Below are 20,340 nucleotides of genomic sequence, written 5' to 3'. Positions count from 1 at the left end.
AAGTATTCAAATGATTAACAAGCTGGCAGCGGTCCTTCAAAACCTTTTTCGAAATAAAAAACTTTAAATTTATTTTCAACAAAATTTGGCATCTTTTTAATTCGCGCTAGCAAAAATAAAGCTTTCCTTCGTCACTTACAAATGGTAAATAAATACATAAATACAATACCAACACTGAGTTGGTTTTGTTTTGATGGGCCCGATGAAAGTCCGGCCAGGAATAGTTATAGGATTACTTCTGTGTCCCCTTAATCCTCCTTGACTGTGAAGGAGTGCGTGAGGCCCTCGTAGGGATACTTTCCGCCCAGGATGTACTTGTACACCCCGGAGTGCCGGATGCGGTACTCCCCGGGAAGCGTCTGCGGACTGATGGTCCAGTAGATGTCCAGCTCGCTGAAGCCCAGGATCGTGTTGGTGCGGTGCCAGATCATCCTGAAAGGTATTGGATTGAGTAAAAAAATATACTGATCAGTCTGAGAGGAGTCACTCACTTGGTCTCCCAACTGGCGTCCGTGTAGGCCACCTTCCAGCGGTCCTCGTTGATCTTCCGCTCCACGGTGAAGTAGGTCTTCTCGGTGAAGAGGTTGTTGCGTGGGTTCCCGGAGATGTAGGTCACCTTCACCGTCTCGTTGATGCCGTACTCCTTGTTGGGCTGCGACTTCACGTAGCCGAAGTCCGTGTTTATGGGGTGTCCGTCGAAGAGCACTCCGGTGTTCAGCGACAGCATCACGTCGTTCATGTACGGCGGACTGGGACCCGCGTCCACCGTCTCGTTCCGCATCATCGCCTTGGTCAGGCGCTCGAAGACGTCCATGTAGATGGAGTGGGTGTGCGGCCCGAAGATCGTGGAGGCCGCCTCGTAGCGCTGGGCCTGGTACTCCTCCGGGGTCACCGTGTAGCTGGTGTAGATGTTGCTCAGTCCGGCGATGATCACCTCGGTGTCGATTCCCCCGGCGGCGGAGGCCGCTGCTCGAATCTGGTTCCTCAGTCGTCGTCCCGCCATCGTGGTGAACTCACAGGGAACGGCGGCCAGGATCACATCCCCGATCTTCAGGAGCTGATCCGAGACTATCTTCGGCTGCCACTCGTAGGGGAAAGTGGCCTGAAAGGGTGTGCAATAAAGATAGATAAGTTCAGAGATGTATTCATGGAAGTACTATATTTATAGTATAGGAAGTACCATATATAGTATGTATTAAAAAAGATTTGAGGTCTCCAATGCATAACATTATAACCTGCATGACATTATAACCTAGTGTCTTTAATGTTACTGTTTGACTAATATTTTGTTTCAGCTTAATAGCTTTAATTATTTAATTCGCACAAACAGAGTTTTAATGATCAAGTGAGTGTATCAAGAGTGTTAGCTATATAAGCTTAATGTCACTTTTAAGATAAAATGTTTCAGACCTCGAAAGGCAATTGGTGATATGGCGTACCTCCAGGCACTCCAAACTACTCAGGACTACTCACCCTGCCGGTGGCCAGAAGAATGGGCTTAGGCTCGTGGCATTTGATGTCCTCCTGCGAGGGAGCGGCAATGAAGTCGCGCACAAAGTTCCACATGGCGTTGTCCGTGGTGGTTCCCTGCTCGAAGCTGAAGGCCCCGGGTCCGTCGGTGGTTCCCGCTGCGAAGCTGTAGCCCATGGCCGGCTGGCATCCCCTGATCTTGTCGATCTTCCTGCTCAGCGGGTTGTAGGTGCTGCCATTGTAGTTGGGCATGTCCACGAACTGGTGGATGAACCGCACGTCTCCGGTCACCTCGCGGGCAGTGGTCTCCTGGCTCTGCTCGTTGATGAGGCCCAGGGCGGCGTCCGCCAGCCTCTGACCCAGGATCTGGGTGCTTTCGAACATGTCCTTGCCGGGTCCCGAGGCGAAGCAGTCGCCCTCGCCGGCGGGACAGCGGGAGGTCAGCAGGTCGCACTCGTTTCCGGAGATCGAGCACTTGGGACCCATTATGTTGGGGGACACGTCGCCGAGGTTGGAGGAGCAGAAGGCGCCCACGAACTTGCCCTTCCCGGGCATCTTGTTCGGGTTGAACTCCTTCTCCAGCAGGAGAGCGGCGTAGCCCACGTTGTCGCTGGTCACCAGCTTGTTGGTGTTGTTCATCGAGGTGGCGTGCACCGCGTACCAGTTGAAGGCTCCCAGCAGGTTGTTCTCCAGGTCAACGAACCTCAGCTGGGTCAGGGTCTTGTCCGTGTCGTGCTCGTACTGGGCCCGCTCCTCGGCGGGGTTCCTCAGGTACGAGGAAGGCGAGCGGTTGATGTTCACATTCAGCACTGTGGTCTTGGACAGGAAGATGCGACCGTCCACCAGGTTGTCCGTGGCTCGTTTGATGCACTAAAGCAATGGGAGATGAAATCAGTAAATCAATTCATTTTCCCCTCACTTGTGTGCCTACCAGGTAGAGTCCCTGAGCCATCACCTCGAAGGTCTGGGGCACGAAGCCCAGAATGGAGATGTCGTAGAGCAGGTGCATCAGGAAGCCGCCAGGAGCTCCGTGGGTGTGGGTGCCACTGATGGCCACGTTGTCCGTGTGGTAGAGGTTTCCGTAGCGGGCCTGCAGGCGCTTGATCACCTCCCTCTTCAGCCCGTAGCCCATCATCCCTGCATCCGCACTCACGAAGGCCACCCGGTTGCCCTTCTCGTCCTCCACCACGAAGGCGCGGGCGAACACCCGGGTGTGGATGCCACGACCCACTTGCTTGATGTTGGCATAGCCCATCTATCGAAGGAAATAACCACATTTTATGAAGGAAGAAGTAGCGAAGCTGGATACTCACAAAATTGATCTCAACAGGAGGTCCTGTGATGTCCGCTCGGCCCACGCCCACTTTGTAGGTGGCACTGGTCAGTCCGCACAGCGAACTCAGGGCTAATAGAGCCAAGAAGGCGATCTTGCTAAAAGCCATCTTCAGCATGGGCACTTCACTTTGATCTACAAACATTTGAATAAAATACAAATTAAATAAATAAAGCTACCGCGCTAGTAATTAACACCGTTTCGTTATATCATTGATAATGAGTTCCATAATTACTCTAAATAATTTAGAGCCCAATCTATCAAATAAATTGTAGTATTAGGCAACTAACCATGGTAAAACAAGCAAACAAGTTTAACGATCACGATAAATAGCACTTAACTATTAATTGGAGCTAAAAATGTAACTCCACAGAAATGTTCAAAACTTGTTTTGGCAATTAATTATAATGAACCCAATACGCGGTATAAATACCATAATAATTATTATTAACTTAACAAGATAATTAACTTTAACGATATCAAAAACGAACTTATATAGAAACTTTGCTTTTATCAGTTCTGATATATACAAAGTTAAGGTGAGTGACCACTCAACCAATTTTGGAACGAAATCCGAGGTATTATTTGGCAATCGGAGGGGGATATTGCAAAAATCTGCAACAAAACGCGACGTTGACGAAAGCGATAATGACTGACAGTTGGATCCAATCCGTGGATCCGCTCGGCCCTCATCCGTCAATCGGATTCACATATGAAAATGAAATATCGGACAAATGCAAATCCCCGCGGTGGTTGGCAATCGCACTTCGAATGGGGCTGAGATTGCGGCGGGTGTGACCTCCAGCAGACAATAACAATAACAATTCGAGCCGACCAACAATAACAATAACAATAATAATAATAACAAAGCAAACAAGCGACCCGCAGTTGTAAGATGACGGTCGGGGATCTCTTATCAATATGATAGCCCCTCTGCGGAACCGGTTTTTATCAGTTGCGAAAGCCAAGCGGCTTCTTCAGTGGCTCAATGATTGCTTCACAGCAGCGGTTAAGGTTTTAGAACTACCAACTCGGAATAGCAAAATATTTAGCATACAAAATTCTAATTGGAAACTTGTTCTGTTTGTGAAAAAGGTTCTTTGTTTTAAAAAAAAAATATATTCAGCACATAGCACATGTAGATCTTTTGTGTGATCACTATGGTCTTCATTGAAACCAAAAGTAGTTTGGCTTTTTCCGTGCCATGAATCAGCGAAATCCCCCTACCCCTTATTTGTATCTATTTTCCACCTGCTTTTGTTTCGGGTTTAATGATGAATAGGCTTCTTTTGTATGCGCACCGGGTTCCACATAGAACTCCGCGTTCTCTTCTGGTTCCCCGCAAAAGGCGCTAAGTAGGAAATCGAGTGGGTAATTGCCGCGCATGTAAAGCAGTGCTCCTCCACCTGACCGACCACCCGACCACTCGACCACCCGGCCCCCATTAGTCCCCCGGTCGTGAGCTTTGCATAATTTACACACCACGGGCCTGACATTGAAAACGAAAATTAAATAAATATGCTCGGCTATAAAGCAGCGACGATCAGCTGCAGGGCCATCGCACAAGATACAGATACAAATGGCCGGCAAACACGTATCTCTTGTGCGGATTTCGATTTCGGATACTTTTGCAATCGCCCCGGAGGCTCAAAATGTAACGCACACTTACACGCTCCGAAAAGAGAGCAATCAGATACACAGAGACACTGCAAAGTATCTCTTGGATACGAACCACCAAACGCTGATCGCCGGACAACGCGCCAATTGAGCAAATTACAGAAGATTTCGGTTGATGAGCCTTTTATAAGATAAGTACACCCATGTGTATCTCTCGCTGAGTTTGCTTGCACTGACTTAGGGATGCTCGGATTGTTTTTTGAGGGTTATGCAATGAGAACTCCTTTCTGCCGCGGATTCATGCACTGCACAGTTTCAAGAACTCGCTGACACGAGCGGGTCGAACTCGTTTGAGCCCAGTTACAGCGCTAATAGTTGTTAGAAATATCCCGCACTTATCACACGCATTTTATCTGCTCAATTAGTGAGTAATGTGCAGCAGTTGCACTCCGGGGCTTGTCGATGCCAAAAAGCGATTTCAAAACACGCTGGGCCCCACTTTTTCGATCTATTTATTTTTCCACGAACGCGACAGTTTGCCTTTGCCTTTGTCGTCCGCTCCCCGCGAATCAGCCAGAAACGAAACTATCTCGAAGTGAACCGAACCGAGGTCCGAGGAATGTCGCCCGTTTTTCGCCCAAGCTGGCACTCGACTGATCGAGCCAACCAATTCGGCTGGAAGCCAAACTGAGTTCCAAGCCGAACCTGAACCGCGGCCTCGGCTCTCGGCACTTGCATCTGTGAATGGGTTTCGGTCGGGTGTTCGGTTCCCATTTATTTTGGCGCTCTGTGGGCGTACTGCCGTCCGTCAGTCAGTTGGTCAGTGTCTCAAGCGGTCAATCCAGCCGGGGGTCTCTTTAAGCTCATACCAGCTCATGTAAACAACTACAAAATGTATCTTTAAGATTTTTATTGAACCCTTTGTAAAGTTTTCCGTTTTCATGGTCTGTATAATATTGCCACCTGCACTGTTGGGTTAACCCGATCTGCATGCTTTAAATAATCCACTGATAGCTTATCATATCGCCCCGCTAGTTTCCGCAGATCTTGGCAGTTAGATTGGGCCACTTAGTGCTAATACTTTTGGGTAAACAAGTGCGCACCTTGACTCCTGCGAACCAGATATTTGCAGCCAAAGTCCCCAGTATTTAAACGGGTAATTGGCTCTTGGCTTACCCCAGAAATATAATTCCTGCCGAGTTCTTTCGGGATCGACACACGCGCTACTACTGAATGGCCTACCGAAAATTTTCTACAATCAATCCATGGGGTCTTTTAAATAACCCATTGATTACGTCCGACTATCGCCGAGTTTCAAGTGTATTACCAAGATTAGCCCTGTTTTATTTGCAGCGATATGGATTAAGTACGTGCAGATGGAATGGGGAATATTTGGATCGCTTCAATAAATACGTACATTTGCAACGCATTGTTAGAAGGCTTTAATGAAAAGAAAGTTTGAAGCTCCTGCATGATAGTAACTGTCAAATAGGAGCATACTTAATATTTTTTAGATTTTTATTCATGACCTATAGATTAGCAAGTACATAGTAATTTCTAGCTTTAAGTGCTCTACATTATACCTTTTTTAAACTGGGAGCTGCAAGTGTTTTCCGTATAGTTATTTTGCGGCAAGTGTGCTTGAAGCCCAAATTTAAACACGACAGCTGCGCTCCAAAAAAATTCAAAAAGCCGTTCGTAGGTATCGTCCACCCACACTTTTGCGGCGACATCGACTACTATCGATAAGTATCGATGCTCGTTCCACTCTGTCACGCACAGCTGATGTTGGGAAAACAGCTGTTTCCAGCTTTTTCAGAGGACGCCACCTGCGTAATTATGAGTAATTCTTCACGACAGAAGATTGCGGAATAGCAGCAAACTGGCAGCCGAGATTGCGTCCAATCCCCGCGACCAATAACCCAGGACAGCAGCCAAAGGAATTCCACAGAACAGGGTAGGGGCAACTCGGGAACTGAGAGCTGGCGTTGCAGGAGCAAGTGAAACCATGTCAAAGGCTGTGAATAACATGAGCATGGGCGTCGTGGAACCCCAGGAGAGGATGAAGCACCTGACCCACTGCGGCAACCTCATCGAGGTGGACAAAAACATGCCCGTTACGCGGTGAGTCTTTGGTCATTCCACGGCCAATTCAACGCACCCAAGGCTGCGACCTTGCGTGGCCAAGGCCTGGCGGCTCTCAGTTCTCACAGGCCATGTCCTTGCAGGTATTATCGCTCTGGCACCGAGATGCTGCGCATGGCCAATGTTTACCAGCGGGAGGGCAACCACGAGAACGCCTTCATCCTGTACTTGCGCTACATGACCCTCTTCATCGAGAAGATCCGCCAGCATCCGGATTACGGCAACGTGAAGGCCGAGGTGCGCGACATCAACAGGAAGATTAAGGACGAGATCATGCCCACAACGGAAAAGCTGCGCGCCAAGCTGTTGGCTCACTACCAAAGAGAGTACGAGCAGTTCCTGGCCAGCAAGGAGGCGGAAAGGGTCAGGGAACTGGAGAGGGAGAAGGAGCGGGAGAGGGAGCGCCAGCGGCAGAGGGAGAGGGAGAAGGCGGGGTCGAGTGGCATCCCGTCTCTTATCCCGGCCAACCTGCACGTGCTCATCGACGAGGGCAACCAGCCGTCGGCTCCGGATCTGAGCCTGCTCGACCAGGTTGTCTACCCCAATGACTTCCCCACGGGCGCCAACCGTAGTCTGCCGGGATCGGGACTCCTGCTCCCTGCTGCAAGTGATGCAGTCGCCGATAAGTCAACCAAGTGAGATCCAAAGAAAGGTTTTAGTATAAGTAGTTATGAAGCGAATATTCCCTAATCAGACTAGTCAGCCAGTTCACAGTCATCTTCCTTTGCTCAAACAAAATTGTGGTTACAAACACCCTACTTGGTTTCACAGTCCAAATGAGGAAACCTCGCGGAATTGTGTAAACAAATTCGTCATACCGTCACCACAGTTAAGCTGCGTTGCTTTAAGTTCACATATGATTTGCAAATTTAATTATAAACTGCATTCCCCTTTTCGAGGTTCAAAAATAGGCACCTCAAACAAACATAAGCCCCGGAACTTACTTATCGCACGATCGTCGCCAATAAGACGATCCCACTGTGGCTAAATTTGATAAGAGCACTGATAGTCCTATAACACTGATACTTCAAACTTGTAGATTTCACTATCTATACGTTATTTAGCTATTCAGAAAAACTCCATTTAACTCAAACGAGGGTCTTTAAAAAGGGATTTGTTCTAGAAGATAACCATAGAAATTAGACCGCCTTCAAAAAATCAATTTATCAACAAATCTTTTTTCAGCTCTAAGCCTAGCTTCGATCGCAACCAGAAGCCGGCGTACAACCGCTCGGACTCTCTGCTGGCGGGCTCCTTGCGCCTCGTTCACGTGCCCGGGGACACCATGGAAGTGTTCCTGAAACTGGCTCTTGCCAACACCTCGAAGAACATCGAGACGTGCGGAGTGCTAGCGGGTCATCTGTCCCAGAACAAGCTGTACATCACGCACATCATCACGCCGCAGCAGCAGGGGACTCCGGATAGCTGCAACACGATGCACGAGGAGCAGATATTCGATGTGCAGGACCAGATGCAGCTGATAACGCTGGGATGGATACATGTATGCAACTTATATACCTTTATTATTTCCTCCTTATTTATAAAACGCACCTGTTTCGCAGACCCATCCCACCCAGACTGCGTTTTTGTCCTCTGTTGACCTGCATACGCACTGCTCCTATCAGATCATGATGCCCGAGGCACTGGCCATCGTGTGTGCCCCCAAGTACAACACGTGAGTGAACCATGAGTCATTTTGGAAAGCCCTTGCTTATCTGCTATCCATATCTGTCGCTTGCAGCACTGGTTTCTTTATACTCACGCCACATTATGGATTGGACTATATCGCCCAGTGTCGGCAGTCGGGCTTTCATCCGCACCCAAACGACCCGCCGCTGTTCATGGAGGCGCAGCACATTCGAATGGACAACCAGGCCAAGATCAAAGTCATCGACCTGCGCAGGTAGTCGCTTAAAACCAGATCAGAACCCAGCAGATCCAGCAATAGCTCCAATTTCGGGTGTCAAACAGTGATTAACCATGGAAATTACAGAGATTTAGGCAGTTAGAGAAAGAGTAACTATTTTCGGCAAACAGAGAGAAATGTATTTTTGCAAGCTGTTGATCCCCGAGGATCGTCTACACATCACTTTTAGCACTCGGCGGCATTTGTTGTTGTTTATTGCGTTCCGGCTTTTCCGTTCGTTGCATTATTTCACTTAAGAACCCCAATGTGATTTTCAATTGTGGCTTACCCTTGCGTTCGTTACTATCTACTATATATATTTAATATGTTAGGCAGATGTCCGGGGTTCCCCGACACCCACTCTCGCCCTTACAGCTTACTGTGCAAACTATTCGCGGCGCTCCGAAAGGAGTCGTGTCCTTCTATGGCTTACTACTTGCAATAACCTGTTGTTCAAAAAGGAATCATCATGATACGCTATTATTAAACTGTGCATGCTTACCTATTGTACTAAAAAGAATAAATATTTATGACTACTGGTTTATGGTTGGCCATTTGTTTGAGTTTTAATGGGTTGTGCAAATAGGAATTTAGATTTGAAGGAAATAAATCTTCTGATTTGTTGGTTATTTCTGTCCCTATTTAAAAATGTGGGCGTTCGCCAAAAGATGGCGCTTTGACTTTTCCACCAACAGCTGGGGTAGAAAATATCCCTAGGTAAACCTGATTATCCGGTTCACATAATCAGCTGTAACTTCTGCAGAAGTGTTTTAATAAAAATGTATGGCTTAAAAACAAAATTTAAGTAAATTAAAGATTAAATATATTGAATATTTACTTAGTTTGCTTATTTTCCTCAAGGCTGGAAAATGTAACATTACCTTCGTAGCTTAACATTTCCCTCCGCAACCACCATTTGGGCCCCTGTTAACACGAGTTTTCCATGTTGTCATCCAGTTTAGCGCGTTTTCCCGACTGGTACGGTCCTGTTTTCCGAGGTGTTCCGCAGTGCATCAGCCATTGCCTCCATCCATCAGGGTGCCTTTGAGGAACAGGAACCTATATGAATATATACTCAAGTGCTAAATCGCAGTGAATCGAATTGCCCGCTAAATAAGCGGAATAAAGTGCGTAAAAATCGATAAAAGAGCAGCTCCTTGAAAACGACCACCTGGGGTCAGGTGGAAAATCGCCCCCTACAATCGCTGCTGGATTTGCTGAGGCGAAAGCGCCAAAAGTCAGCGCTTTCTAGCTTTTCCCACCCGCAGAGCCACTGATAATGCCAATGTACATCCCGTTTCCGTTTAATTGGATTCCCACTCTGCCAATCGCCGGATGCCAAGAAGTAAGTGCACTCGCGGGAGCTTATCCTTTGTCTTGCTGCATCAAGTGGGCGCCAGTTTGCGCTTTAATTACCAAGCCACCCTTTCTGGGAGCCCCACGCCCAACGTTTTCCACCCAAGAGGCGGATTAGGTGCTCGGTCTAAAAATAAGTGCGACTGGAGAAGGAACGAAATGAGCAAAAGTGCCCACAGGCGGAAAAGTATAAACAAGCTGGTTGAATTAGTAAATATCCTTTTTGTGGAGTATTTCTTGAACAAGTTTAGATTAATCCTACAATTAAATACATGGCGAATTTATAAATCAATGAGTTTGCGAAATCGTAGGTGCCAAAAAGGCGATATAATAAATAGCAAAGATATAAATTGCAATCAGCTGACAGGGCTTCTCGCACCCATCATCCGTCACTCCTTCTCCGGAACTACAGTGAAAATGTAGTAGCATGAGCGATTTTAAAGGTTGTATGTGACAATGCGGAAGTGGAGGTCCTTTTGCGGCGCTTGTGCTTGTGAATCCCCGAGCTGGTGCCTGTCGTGTCACAAAAAGGACACCCCATTTCAGGAGGAGGGGAACGGAACTGACATTTGGCTAACCTTCATGACAAAAATTCTGTCGGTTCGTGCAACTTGCTGCTCATGATTGGTGCTCGTAATTGTTCATTTTATTTAACGAACAACGAACTCCACCCTCTAAAAAACTTGAAGGATGGGACGGCCTTGCTAAAATCTTTTAGAGGGGCGGAGACGGCGTTCCTCATTTGCCAGAGTGACGTTAATACAATAACACAATTTTCTCGCCCGCCTTGCTATTTTTAACTCGCCCAAAACACGCTTTATTCACGTGCCCTCAGCAGATGGCCAACGATGCGTATACGCAATGTCTGCGGCGGTACCTTTCTTCTCGGTCTCTCTTAACAAGACCTCTCTTTCGTTTTTTTTTTTTTTTTTTGAGAAGAATTTTTGCCAGCACGTGTTTACATTGTAAACAGAGAAACTCGAGCAGCTGTGAATGAATGCATCCGAATTTAAGAACATTTTCACAGCGTAAAATCGCCAACCACTTGGCACGCTCGAAAATTGTGACCTTGCCAGCCATGCATGTGAATAAACAGATGGGGACACAAAAATAAGAGCCCTAAAAGAACTAACGTTACTTAATAACTAAAAACAAAATCCATGGTTTGAATGCAATTTGTTAGAGAATTCTAATTCAATCATTCGGATACAGATTGACCAAGTATTAGTTTGAGATATACAGGTACAATTATTGAAAACGTCGCTTCCTATCACATACATTTTTTTATATTCTTAATTTCTAATAACTTGACCACGAATGTAAGAAGTGTGATTGAAGAACAGAGCGTATGGTCGCACCTTGAAACCACTTAGAATTGAATTACTTCCGTGAACACATTGCAGCCAGGATTCACACTGAAGTTATCTATTATCAAATAAGTTAAGTTAGGGCTTATGAAATCGGCACTTCTATCCTACATCACACCACCCTGGTGAGAGCCATACTATATGTTTTGCAGTCGATAGTTGCATCGGTGTTATTGTTTATTTGGAACTGCAGTGCCAAAGAAATAAAACCGTCCCGGGCAGCGAACAATAGCACAGCGAAATGAGAATCAAAATTAATATGAATCTGAAATGCAATCGCCGACGGCTTCTCTTTTTATTTATTATTTGTTTTTCGGCTCTCTCTCGGTCGTAAAAGTTACTGAAAGCGGAAAAGCTCTCGATTCTATAATTCCGACAGCTCAGAATGGAAAAGCAGCGCGACGCCAGCGGATGACAGAACGAGAAAATCGCGCGCGTCCACCAGAGAAAAACATCACGAGTCGGATCCGAAATTCGATAAACTTGGCGCTAAATATATCCGGTTCGGACATTGGAAAATAATTTATCAATCTTTAAATAAAATAAAATATTATAATATTTACAATAAAGTCCGAAGAGGCAACCAAAAATCAAGGACTTACAGTGGCTGCATAATCGACCATTAAAATTACACTTAACCAAAGGTTAAGTTATCGGTTTAAGACAGACGAATATATAACAAGATAACGCGAACGTGCCTAAATTCGCGAAGATCTAATAGACTTTTCGATTGTGTTCATAAGTATAAGTGAATATGCCAGATAAGGATGAGGTAACGTTCCGTCCAGGAAACTAATTAACTATTGATCCGATAACTAACAGCTTGAGGAAGTGCCCAGACTAATTAATATCAATAAGGAACGATAGAGAGCATTACGAAATAGGCAAAAGATAAATACTTGATATCTCGAAAAGCTCGCAGACCCAACAATTATATAAAAAATAAAACAATATGATTCCAAGCGAGAGCTTTCAAGCATCCAGCGAATCACCTTCAATCCCACGGATTTGTGGCCAGTTTTGGTCCGCTCACGACTTTGGAAAAGTCACCGCTATCTCAGGCCCAGATTCTCGGTTTGCAGTTCTCAGTTTGCAGTTACCGATCGTTCCAGCCGCCAGTTCCATATAATCTCTTTCTCTATAGATACCTCTCCCGCAGTTGGATACTCTCTAAATCGCTTGCTGTCGTCAATTAGCCAGCTGACTGGGGTCCCATGGCTCACCCTGCGCATACGTAATGGGCCAGTGGTGCAGCTGTTGCTGAATTCCAATTGTAACAGCTCCAGTCCTTATATTAGTAAATTATTGGCCGTTAGTTAAAAGTTAAATTACAAGCGGAGTAGGAATTCATTATGCCAAGATTCCTATTAGTGTGGGTAGAATTTCTCGAGCTTCCAGTTGCTCATTTGCCTGTATGACTTCAGTTAATAGGGGGATGAAATTACCCCTTCCAAAAGGCAGAAGCAACGACAACCACAGCGATAATGAACAGCCGGTCTGACCTTGGTGGAAATTGCAAACAAAAACAAAACTTTGCCGCTCGCGCAACAAATTTCCATGGAACCAACACAGAAAAAAAAAATAATCAAACTTTAATTGGGGTTTTTTGCTTACTGATATTATGATTAATTGGATCTAACATTTATTAAAATACAAATTCAAGTTAACAAAAGGTAATCAGTTATTAAAGCTAACAAGCCAGACTTTAGAAGGAATATGTTTATTCCAATTAATAACAGCCCTTTATTTTTTCTCTGGGCTTACCGATACAAATGCAAAGATAGAGTAACAGTGACAAGCACGTGCCACTCGCTGCAGGCAGCTAAGGGGCATGGAAAGCGGGGAAATCAGGGGAAAGCAACCTGTGCCTGCAACCTTTGACTGCCGAATGGCAGGGCCGTCGACCATGGCCAAGAAGAACTCATTATGCAAATGCAACAAAGCAGAAGTCAAGGAGACGGCGGACAAACATGGGGAAGACACAAAACCCGAGCAAACAAACAAACAAATCGCTGCTGTCTGCTGTCACACGGGGCGTATGTGTAACATTTTCCGCTGGCTGGCTTTGCCAGAATAAAAAGTGGATAAAAACAGTTTCTGCTGGGCATGAATAAATAATTTAGCAAGCGAGTACGTTTGGGGTTTACAAGTTCACTGTGCAACAAATTGAATCGGGGCTTAAGCGGAAGTTCCTTTGATTATATTCGGATTGGATTATTTCATGCTCACTGAACCCGTCAGAAGTCAATTTCATAGGAACATTCACATGAGGAAAGTAGTACGGGAGTTGCTCAGCAAAATTATGTCTGAAATAAGCCTTGCTTTACTATACAGTAAATATATAATATATGGATTATATGCAGAAAAATAATAGCACTCAATCAGGGCAGAATTATTTTCAGACATGCAAAAGAAATAAATAAACAACAGACATTAATTAAAAATCTCGTTGCAAACATTGCCACTTAATTACTTTCTGTTGAAATGAAAGCTGATATCCTCGTCCCAGCATCAATATGAATTATATATCCTCATAAAGTGAACAATTTAATTTTCGTGTTTTTGCCGCTTCCTATGAATACTTGATGGCATCGCAAATTGTGCAGCAAATTTCCGAGGAACGAATTCATTTATTGCTACTGCCAATCGATTGGGAAAGGCCAATGCGACACTTTGACGGAACCGACAGACACCAACTAAAAGGGGGGATAGAGCATTGCAACTATGCCAAACCGCAAGAACAGTGAACGAAAAAAAAGTATCCTTAAGAAGGTTCTTCACTTTTTGTTTTTTGCAAAATTTTTTTTCTTTAGGAACTTATTTAGTTTTTAACGTTTTTGCAGACTTTTTTCTAATTTTATATGTGAATAAAATATTTCAGTACGAATCTAAAATAGGTGCATAGGGACTTTTTCCTTTTTTATTGCAGTATGGCATGATGTAGACAAAACTCATATAACATAGTTAACTTGTTCTCCGTGGAATTTAGTTTCTATCAAATGTCCATCGCAAATTCCAGACCTTTTTTTATGTTTGAGGATTCGAAGGCTAAGGCTCCATAATTGTTTTCGTGTTTTTGCTGAATTTATTATGAAATATATTGTTGTTTTTCGCAAATCGCTGGCACAAACAAGCAAATCTGACAAAGTGAGGGACCCCCAGCAAAAAGAGAGAGAGAGAGTCTTGGACAGGGGAAATTACAATTTCATCGCGTGCTAATCGTATTACGTCAATAAAGCAGTTGATAAAAGCTGGGGAATCGAATGGGGTGTATTGTCATCGAAGTTGAACTTGTTGACGGAGCTGCTGACCTTTGGGTGATTATTCAGCCGTAATTGTGCATCGAACTGTCGAAGAGGACTGGTAAACAAGTTGTGGAGACAAAATATACCGTAAAGGATACTTGACTTTCAGTCACACGACTCTAAATATTTAGCACTTAATAGATGATGACAATCTTATCAATTCAAACAAGTACTCGTAAATACAATTGAAAACAATTACAAGCAATTAACAACAAATTGTTTATATTTTCTACAAAATTGTTTATATTTTCCAAAACATTGTTTATATTTTCTACATCTTTAAGAACATAACAGAACATATATGTATATTCTATTTACGAAAGTTTAGATTTTGCGAAAATGTGGTTTTATTTATTTAAATACATTTAGTAATGAATATACCCCACCTTCTTGCAAAACCGTTTATAAAGAGAGGCATCAAAGAGAATTCATTGACATTGATAATGAGCAAGCGAAATAAGAGTCGCCAAGGTAAAACTCTGCGATGTGGCTCTCCGAGTGTTGTTCTCCCCCACTCTCAGCAGAGGTTTTGGTGGTGGGGATTCTTCGCTCGTCGACACCACTTCACTCGCACTTAATCGGGACGGAAAGGCAGTGGTTTCGACTCGAGCGGTTTGGATTAGATCGGTTTGCATTGATGAGCTAATTAGATGCGGCAATTGTTCGCGGAAACAACACTGAACCAGAAGTAGTCACAGCTAAAAAACAGGAATGCCACTGACCAAAAGTTTGCCAAATGTAAGTTTTCGCTGGGGTTCTTGGGCGGCTGACACGTGTTGATTTCGCACTAGAGTTTGAGCGGGAGAGCCATAAGAGAGTGAGACAGTGGCGGGTACATGGGGGTGGTTTTCGAAACTACTTTTAGTAAATAATAAGTATGCAGAACTGGATTAAAAAAAACCGAACCTATACAAATTATATACTTCCTTAGTAATGAGTCGCAAGGCCCCAAACTATTTTTGGAAACACTTCCTCAGAGCTCTAACATGGATTTATCGTACATAAACTAATTCTTCTCTTTGTTTTCTTTTGCCATTTCTTCTTGCAGTCTCCGTCGCTTTTGAAGCGCGCCGGCACTGAAAAGTTGCGAGAGGTGTTCCAAAAGTACGCCTCAGTCCAAAAGAATGGCGAGCACTACATGACCAGCGAGGATTTCGTGCGCAAGTTCCTAGGACTCTTTCCGGAAACTGCATTTAATGACGTAAGTTACATACTGGGTGTTTGCTGCAGTCGCCGGTCATTGCAAGGTTATTTAGCATAGTCCCCCCGATAAGGCGGCTGGCCATATCTTATCGCTAGATAACTTCCCCCTGAGCGGCAGCACATAGAAACTTATAAACATAAATCAGTGTCCAACTCCCCAGACTGATTCACGGGTTGACCTTGACCCACCCGCAAACAAATAACAAACCAAATAACCCGGCAATCACTTGGCTGCCTCGTGTCTAAAGGCCAACGTCACAGATTCTATTTTAATGGGTCCGCTTATCAGCTTTATGGTCTGAGAACCCGACTGAACCTGATCGTAGGTGCCCGCAAATTGGAGCTGATTCAATCAGGTGCCGAAGTCTTGGGGGCAGTTTCTTTTACGGCCCCGTTTATCTGCCCATTAAGGGTGACTACCGGACAATGTCCAATTAAAAGAGATTAGCCCGCCACTTCGGAAATGATTTATAATTGAAACTAACATTGCTCCTGTTCCATTTTCTGCATAGGAATCGGTGCGCCTGCTGGCCAACATTGCCGACACAAGCAAGGATGGACTCATCTCGTTCTCGGAGTTCCAGGCCTTCGAGGGTCTGCTCTGCACCCCCGATGCGCTGTACAGGACCGCTTTCCAGCTGTTCGACCGCAAGGGCAACGGCACTGTTTCCTACGGTAAGAAAAACTAAGCAAAATTGATATAAAGAACACATCACAAACATCCTCTCTATGTTCCAGCCGACTTTGCTGATGTCGTACAAAAAACTGAACTGCACTCAAAGATACCTTTTAGCTTAGACGGCCCCTTTATCAAGCGCTACTTTGGTGACGTAAGTATTATGCAATTCAGTACATTCGAATGCATGCCAAAGGCTTTGAATTTTTCTCCGACTTGCAGAAGAAGCAACGCCTTATCAACTATGCCGAGTTCACCCAGCTGCTGCACGACTTCCACGAGGAGCACGCGATGGAGGCCTTCCGCAGCAAGGATCCAGCCGGCACTGGGTTCATCTCCCCCTTGGACTTCCAGGACATAATAGTCAATGTTAAGCGGCATTTACTGACCCCCGGTGTCAAGGACAACCTCGTTTCGGTAGCTATCTACAGTTTCCGTTCCCGGAATATCCTTTAAGAGATTGCTTTAAACGTCCTTAGGTCACTGAGGGTCACAAGGTGAGCTTCCCGTATTTCATCGCATTTACCTCGCTGCTGAATAACATGGAACTGATCAAACAAGTCTACCTGCACGCCACCGAGGGAAGTCGCACGGACATGATCACCAAGGATCAGATCCTCTACGCCGCCCAGACCATGAGCCAGATCACCCCGCTGGAAATCGATATCCTGTACACTCTGGCAGGCGCCGTCCATCAAGCTGGGTGAGTTTAAGTGTATAGATGCCTTCGGGTTCAGTGTTGCCAACTTTGGAACTAAATTAGAACATATATATTTACCTATTTCATTTAAAATAGTTTTTATCAATCCATTTTTAATTTCGCTTGATAATAATACAGAATATGTGACGACAAATTGTAGTTGAAATATTAAAAACTATTTACCCATTACTTGTGCCTTAAAGTTTATAACGGTAGGGACAGATAACTTGATTCATATATATTTTTTTAGTTGCTAAGCTCTCGCAAAGTATTGGCAAATAAAAACTGCATAAGCCTTTAATGATAATTTTACCAGATTTTATTGTAAATGTTCCCCTTTTAAAATTTGGTGATTTTAATGTATTCTGGTATTTGTGAGAGCGCTAAATTTCACAGCTGTTAAAAAGTTTTTATGAATTTTTTTTTTGGAAATTAAACCTAGTTCATGGGAGTACATGCCTTCTATTAACATTAAAAGATAAAGCTGACCACTAGCTAGGTTGGCAATTCTTCTGCAGTCTGTCCGAAAGTATCATAACATCAATAACACCCTTGAGAGTGCATGAGTGTCTCAGGGGAATACCTAAAATCAAGTGTCTTATGTCTTGTGCTAATTGTTGCTTGTTTGTATCTTTTCTCTCTGTGTTTCTATTTGTTTCTCCTCTTTTCTGCGCTGCACTCGCAATTCTCAATTTGCAAAGCTGGTGGAAGCGCAGGAGAAAGATAACTCCGAGTAGGCAAGTGATCTCGTCCTTCCTTGGCCTGAGTTTTGCGTTTTTGTTTGTTTGTGACTCCACTCCAAGAACTCCCGAACCTAAATCTAACCCAGTTGGTCTCTGTTAGCTACCCCTTTCGAATACACTCAATAGATATATCCACTGACTCTGTTTTATTTCTGCCTCATTCAGCCGCATCGACTATAGCGACCTGAGCAACATTGCCCCCGAGCACTACACCAAGCACATGACTCATCGCCTGGCGGAGATCAAGGCGGTGGAGAGTCCTGCCGACCGATCTGCCTTCATTCAGGTGCTGGAGAGCTCCTACCGCTTCACCCTCGGATCCTTTGCCGGCGGTAAGATTACCCCTGAATCCCTTAGTGCTTACCCTCTACTAATTAAATATTATGTATTTCATCCATAGCTGTGGGAGCCACTGTGGTCTACCCCATCGATCTGGTCAAGACCCGAATGCAGAACCAGCGGGCGGGTTCCTACATCGGTGAAGTTGCCTACCGAAACTCCTGGGATTGCTTCAAGAAGGTAACCCCGCGCCTTCCATTATTTGTTCTCCTGCAACTGATGTTCGTTTCCCTTAGGTTGTTCGTCACGAGGGCTTCATGGGCCTCTACAGAGGACTGCTGCCCCAGTTGATGGGAGTGGCGCCCGAGAAGGCCATCAAGCTGACGGTCAACGACTTGGTGAGGGACAAGCTCACCGACAAGAAGGGCAACATTCCCACCTGGGCGGAGGTTCTGGCCGGCGGCTGTGCAGGCGCCTCCCAAGTGGTGTTCACCAACCCGCTGGAGATCGTCAAGATCCGTCTCCAGGTGGCGGGAGAAATCGCCACCGGCAGCAAGATTCGCGCCTGGTCGGTGGTGCGGGAACTGGGCCTTTTCGGGCTCTACAAGGGCGCCAGGGCGTGTCTGCTGCGCGACGTGCCCTTCTCGGCCATCTACTTCCCCACTTACGCCCACACCAAGGCCATGATGGCCGACAAGGACGGCTACAACCACCCCCTCACCCTGCTGGCCGCCGGAGCCATCGCCGGTGTTCCTGCCGCCTCGCTCGTCACGCCCGCCGACGTCATCAAGACCCGCCTGCAGGTGGTGGCCAGGTCCGGACAGACCACCTACACCGGGGTGTGGGACGCCACCAAGAAGATCATGGCCGAGGAGGGACCGCGGGCCTTCTGGAAGGGAACGGCAGGTAAGCCGGATTGTAAGGAACCTGGGAACTCTTAATAACTCCCTTCTCCTCGTTCCACAGCTCGTGTCTTCCGCTCCTCGCCGCAGTTCGGCGTGACCCTGGTGACCTACGAGCTGCTGCAGCGCCTCTTCTACGTGGACTTCGGCGGCACCCAGCCCAAGGGGTCCGAGGCGCACAAGATCACCACTCCGCTGGAGCAGGCCGCGGCCACGGTGAGCACCGAGAACCTGGACCACATCGGCGGCTACAAGGCCGCGGTGCCTCTGCTCGCCGGAGTGGAGTCCAAGTTCGGCTTGTACCTGCCGCGCTTCGGACGCGGAGTGGCTGCTGCCACGCCATCGACTGCCACGGGGTCCTGATTGTACTGGCGCCACCGCCTGCCGAGCGCCACGTAGTCGCGAGATGCGAAGTGCGGGCAGGATTGGGGGCTCCGAACCAGAGAGGATATATTTTTTGCTAGGACGCGTTTACACAAATTCACACACAGAAGCACTGAGGATATTTCTACGAGGATCAGGGAGGAGCAGCGCCGCATCTATAGTACTATTGTATCTGAACATCAGGGATCGCACCGGACCCTGGGCACCCGGCTCTGAGCAACTGTTTTTACCACACCCGAAACCCAAAACCAAAAGAAACAACAAACGTAAGGCCCACTTCAAAGTGTAGAATCGATTTTGGCCACGGTGCATATATTTAGGAAAGTGTAGTACTGTTTTTGTAAACTTTGTTAACTAGTTTAAAGTCTAGAGCAACAACCAATCACTGAACGTCAACTTTTGCACTCAATGTAACTATTAAAGCGAAACCTTTTAATCTTAGTACGAATTTGTTCAAAACAATTATCAAGCAAAGGAAATGCAATGAATGACCTCTTAGCTAATAAAGAATAAATAAATAAAACTCAATGTTAAAAACAATCCAATCTGGGGAGAGTCTTTAAATCTCAAACAGTTACCGCCTTGAATGCCTTGATACCTTTGGTGAAATGATTTAGAAAACGAAGCCAAGCCCCTTTTACCTACATACATTCGCTTAAACTGACCCACAGATGACGGATCCGCCTCCTGGGAGCTGCTTGCCAACTCAATCGAGCGTCAATTCATGGCCAATTGCCAGTGAATAGTGAACAAGGTCCAAACGCATCTGATTAGAATTGTGTGATTGCGGGCATTTGCAAATCGATGTTGACAAGTTAATTTTAGGCACTGCCCACCTGCGTTTCTGGGTTGCCATTCTCGGTTTCGAAGTCAACAACTGTCCGCCGACCATGACCGCCAAAGAAGATCCGTTAGCTATTCGCGGAGAGGGTCTCCACATGTGCCCCAATGACC

General features: G+C 45.8%; 3 protein-coding genes across 8 annotated transcripts; 2 read left to right on the top strand and 1 right to left on the bottom strand.

Moving 5' to 3' along the window:
* Positions 1-68: 68 nt before the first annotated feature.
* Positions 69-5,635, bottom strand: LOC108099594 (neutral ceramidase). Of its 4 annotated transcripts, none has more exons than XM_017203204.1 (6): positions 5,597-5,635; positions 2,784-2,938; positions 2,402-2,725; positions 1,474-2,340; positions 492-1,102; positions 69-432 (listed from the first exon to the last, which is right to left on the bottom strand). In XM_017203204.1, exons 2-6 carry the CDS (start codon positions 2,919-2,921, stop codon positions 249-251), a joined length of 2,124 nt encoding a protein of 707 aa, XP_017058693.1. In that variant the 5' UTR covers positions 2,922-2,938; positions 5,597-5,635; the 3' UTR covers positions 69-248. The 4 variants fall into 4 exon arrangements, with proteins under 4 accessions (XP_017058693.1, XP_017058692.1, XP_017058695.1 ...); XM_017203203.1 differs by lacking the exon at positions 5,597-5,635 and adding an exon at positions 4,536-5,060; XM_017203206.2 differs by lacking the exon at positions 5,597-5,635 and adding an exon at positions 4,473-4,674.
* Positions 5,636-6,207: 572 nt separating this feature from the next.
* Positions 6,208-9,025, top strand: LOC108099631 (STAM-binding protein-like A). Its single transcript, XM_017203260.2, has 5 exons — positions 6,208-6,544; positions 6,649-7,200; positions 7,751-8,066; positions 8,128-8,240; positions 8,307-9,025. Exons 1-5 carry the CDS (start codon positions 6,429-6,431, stop codon positions 8,470-8,472), a joined length of 1,263 nt encoding a protein of 420 aa, XP_017058749.1. The 5' UTR covers positions 6,208-6,428; the 3' UTR covers positions 8,473-9,025.
* A 626-nt stretch (positions 9,026-9,651) lies between these two features.
* LOC108099559 (calcium-binding mitochondrial carrier protein Aralar1) lies at positions 9,652-19,931 on the top strand. Of its 3 annotated transcripts, none has more exons than XM_017203145.2 (10): positions 9,652-9,816; positions 15,548-15,700; positions 16,215-16,377; positions 16,441-16,532; positions 16,601-16,795; positions 16,858-17,081; positions 17,987-18,153; positions 18,222-18,340; positions 18,397-19,006; positions 19,067-19,931. In XM_017203145.2, exons 1-10 carry the CDS (start codon positions 9,751-9,753, stop codon positions 19,363-19,365), a joined length of 2,088 nt encoding a protein of 695 aa, XP_017058634.1. In that variant the 5' UTR covers positions 9,652-9,750; the 3' UTR covers positions 19,366-19,931. The 3 variants fall into 3 exon arrangements, with proteins under 3 accessions (XP_017058634.1, XP_017058636.1, XP_017058635.1); XM_017203147.1 differs by lacking the exon at positions 9,652-9,816 and adding an exon at positions 11,609-11,966; XM_017203146.2 differs by lacking the exon at positions 9,652-9,816 and adding an exon at positions 15,052-15,237.
* The last annotated feature ends 409 nt before the right edge of the window (positions 19,932-20,340 follow it).

Source organism: Drosophila ficusphila, unplaced genomic scaffold, assembly GCF_018152265.1.
Source record: "Drosophila ficusphila isolate 14025-0441.05 unplaced genomic scaffold, ASM1815226v1 contig_791, whole genome shotgun sequence".
In the NCBI taxonomy this organism is placed as follows: domain Eukaryota; kingdom Metazoa; phylum Arthropoda; class Insecta; order Diptera; family Drosophilidae; genus Drosophila; species Drosophila ficusphila.
The sequence above is the reverse complement of the archived record's forward strand: the minus strand, read 5'-3'. Positions and strand labels throughout refer to the sequence as shown.

What these genes read in the sequence shown, in the direction of transcription:
- LOC108099594 (XM_017203204.1), bottom strand. Translation starts at nt 2,921, where the DNA reads ATGCTGAAGATGGCTTTTAGCAAGATCGCCTTCTTGGCTCTATTAGCC. An exon ending in CTCCTGTTGAGATCAATTTT is followed by an intron (nt 2,726 to 2,783) that starts GTGAGTATCCAG and finishes TTCCTTCGATAG; the next exon opens with ATGGGCTATGCCAACATCAA. An exon ending in TGGCTCAGGGACTCTACCTG is followed by an intron (nt 2,341 to 2,401) that starts GTAGGCACACAA and finishes CCATTGCTTTAG; the next exon opens with TGCATCAAACGAGCCACGGA.
- LOC108099631 (XM_017203260.2), top strand. Translation starts at nt 6,429, where the DNA reads ATGTCAAAGGCTGTGAATAACATGAGCATGGGCGTCGTGGAACCCCAG. An exon ending in AAAAACATGCCCGTTACGCG is followed by an intron (nt 6,545 to 6,648) that starts GTGAGTCTTTGG and finishes ATGTCCTTGCAG; the next exon opens with GTATTATCGCTCTGGCACCG. An exon ending in TAACGCTGGGATGGATACAT is followed by an intron (nt 8,067 to 8,127) that starts GTATGCAACTTA and finishes CCTGTTTCGCAG; the next exon opens with ACCCATCCCACCCAGACTGC.
- LOC108099559 (XM_017203145.2), top strand. Translation starts at nt 9,751, where the DNA reads ATGCCAATGTACATCCCGTTTCCGTTTAATTGGATTCCCACTCTGCCA. An exon ending in CAACGGCACTGTTTCCTACG is followed by an intron (nt 16,378 to 16,440) that starts GTAAGAAAAACT and finishes TCTATGTTCCAG; the next exon opens with CCGACTTTGCTGATGTCGTA. An exon ending in TCAAGGACAACCTCGTTTCG is followed by an intron (nt 16,796 to 16,857) that starts GTAGCTATCTAC and finishes AAACGTCCTTAG; the next exon opens with GTCACTGAGGGTCACAAGGT.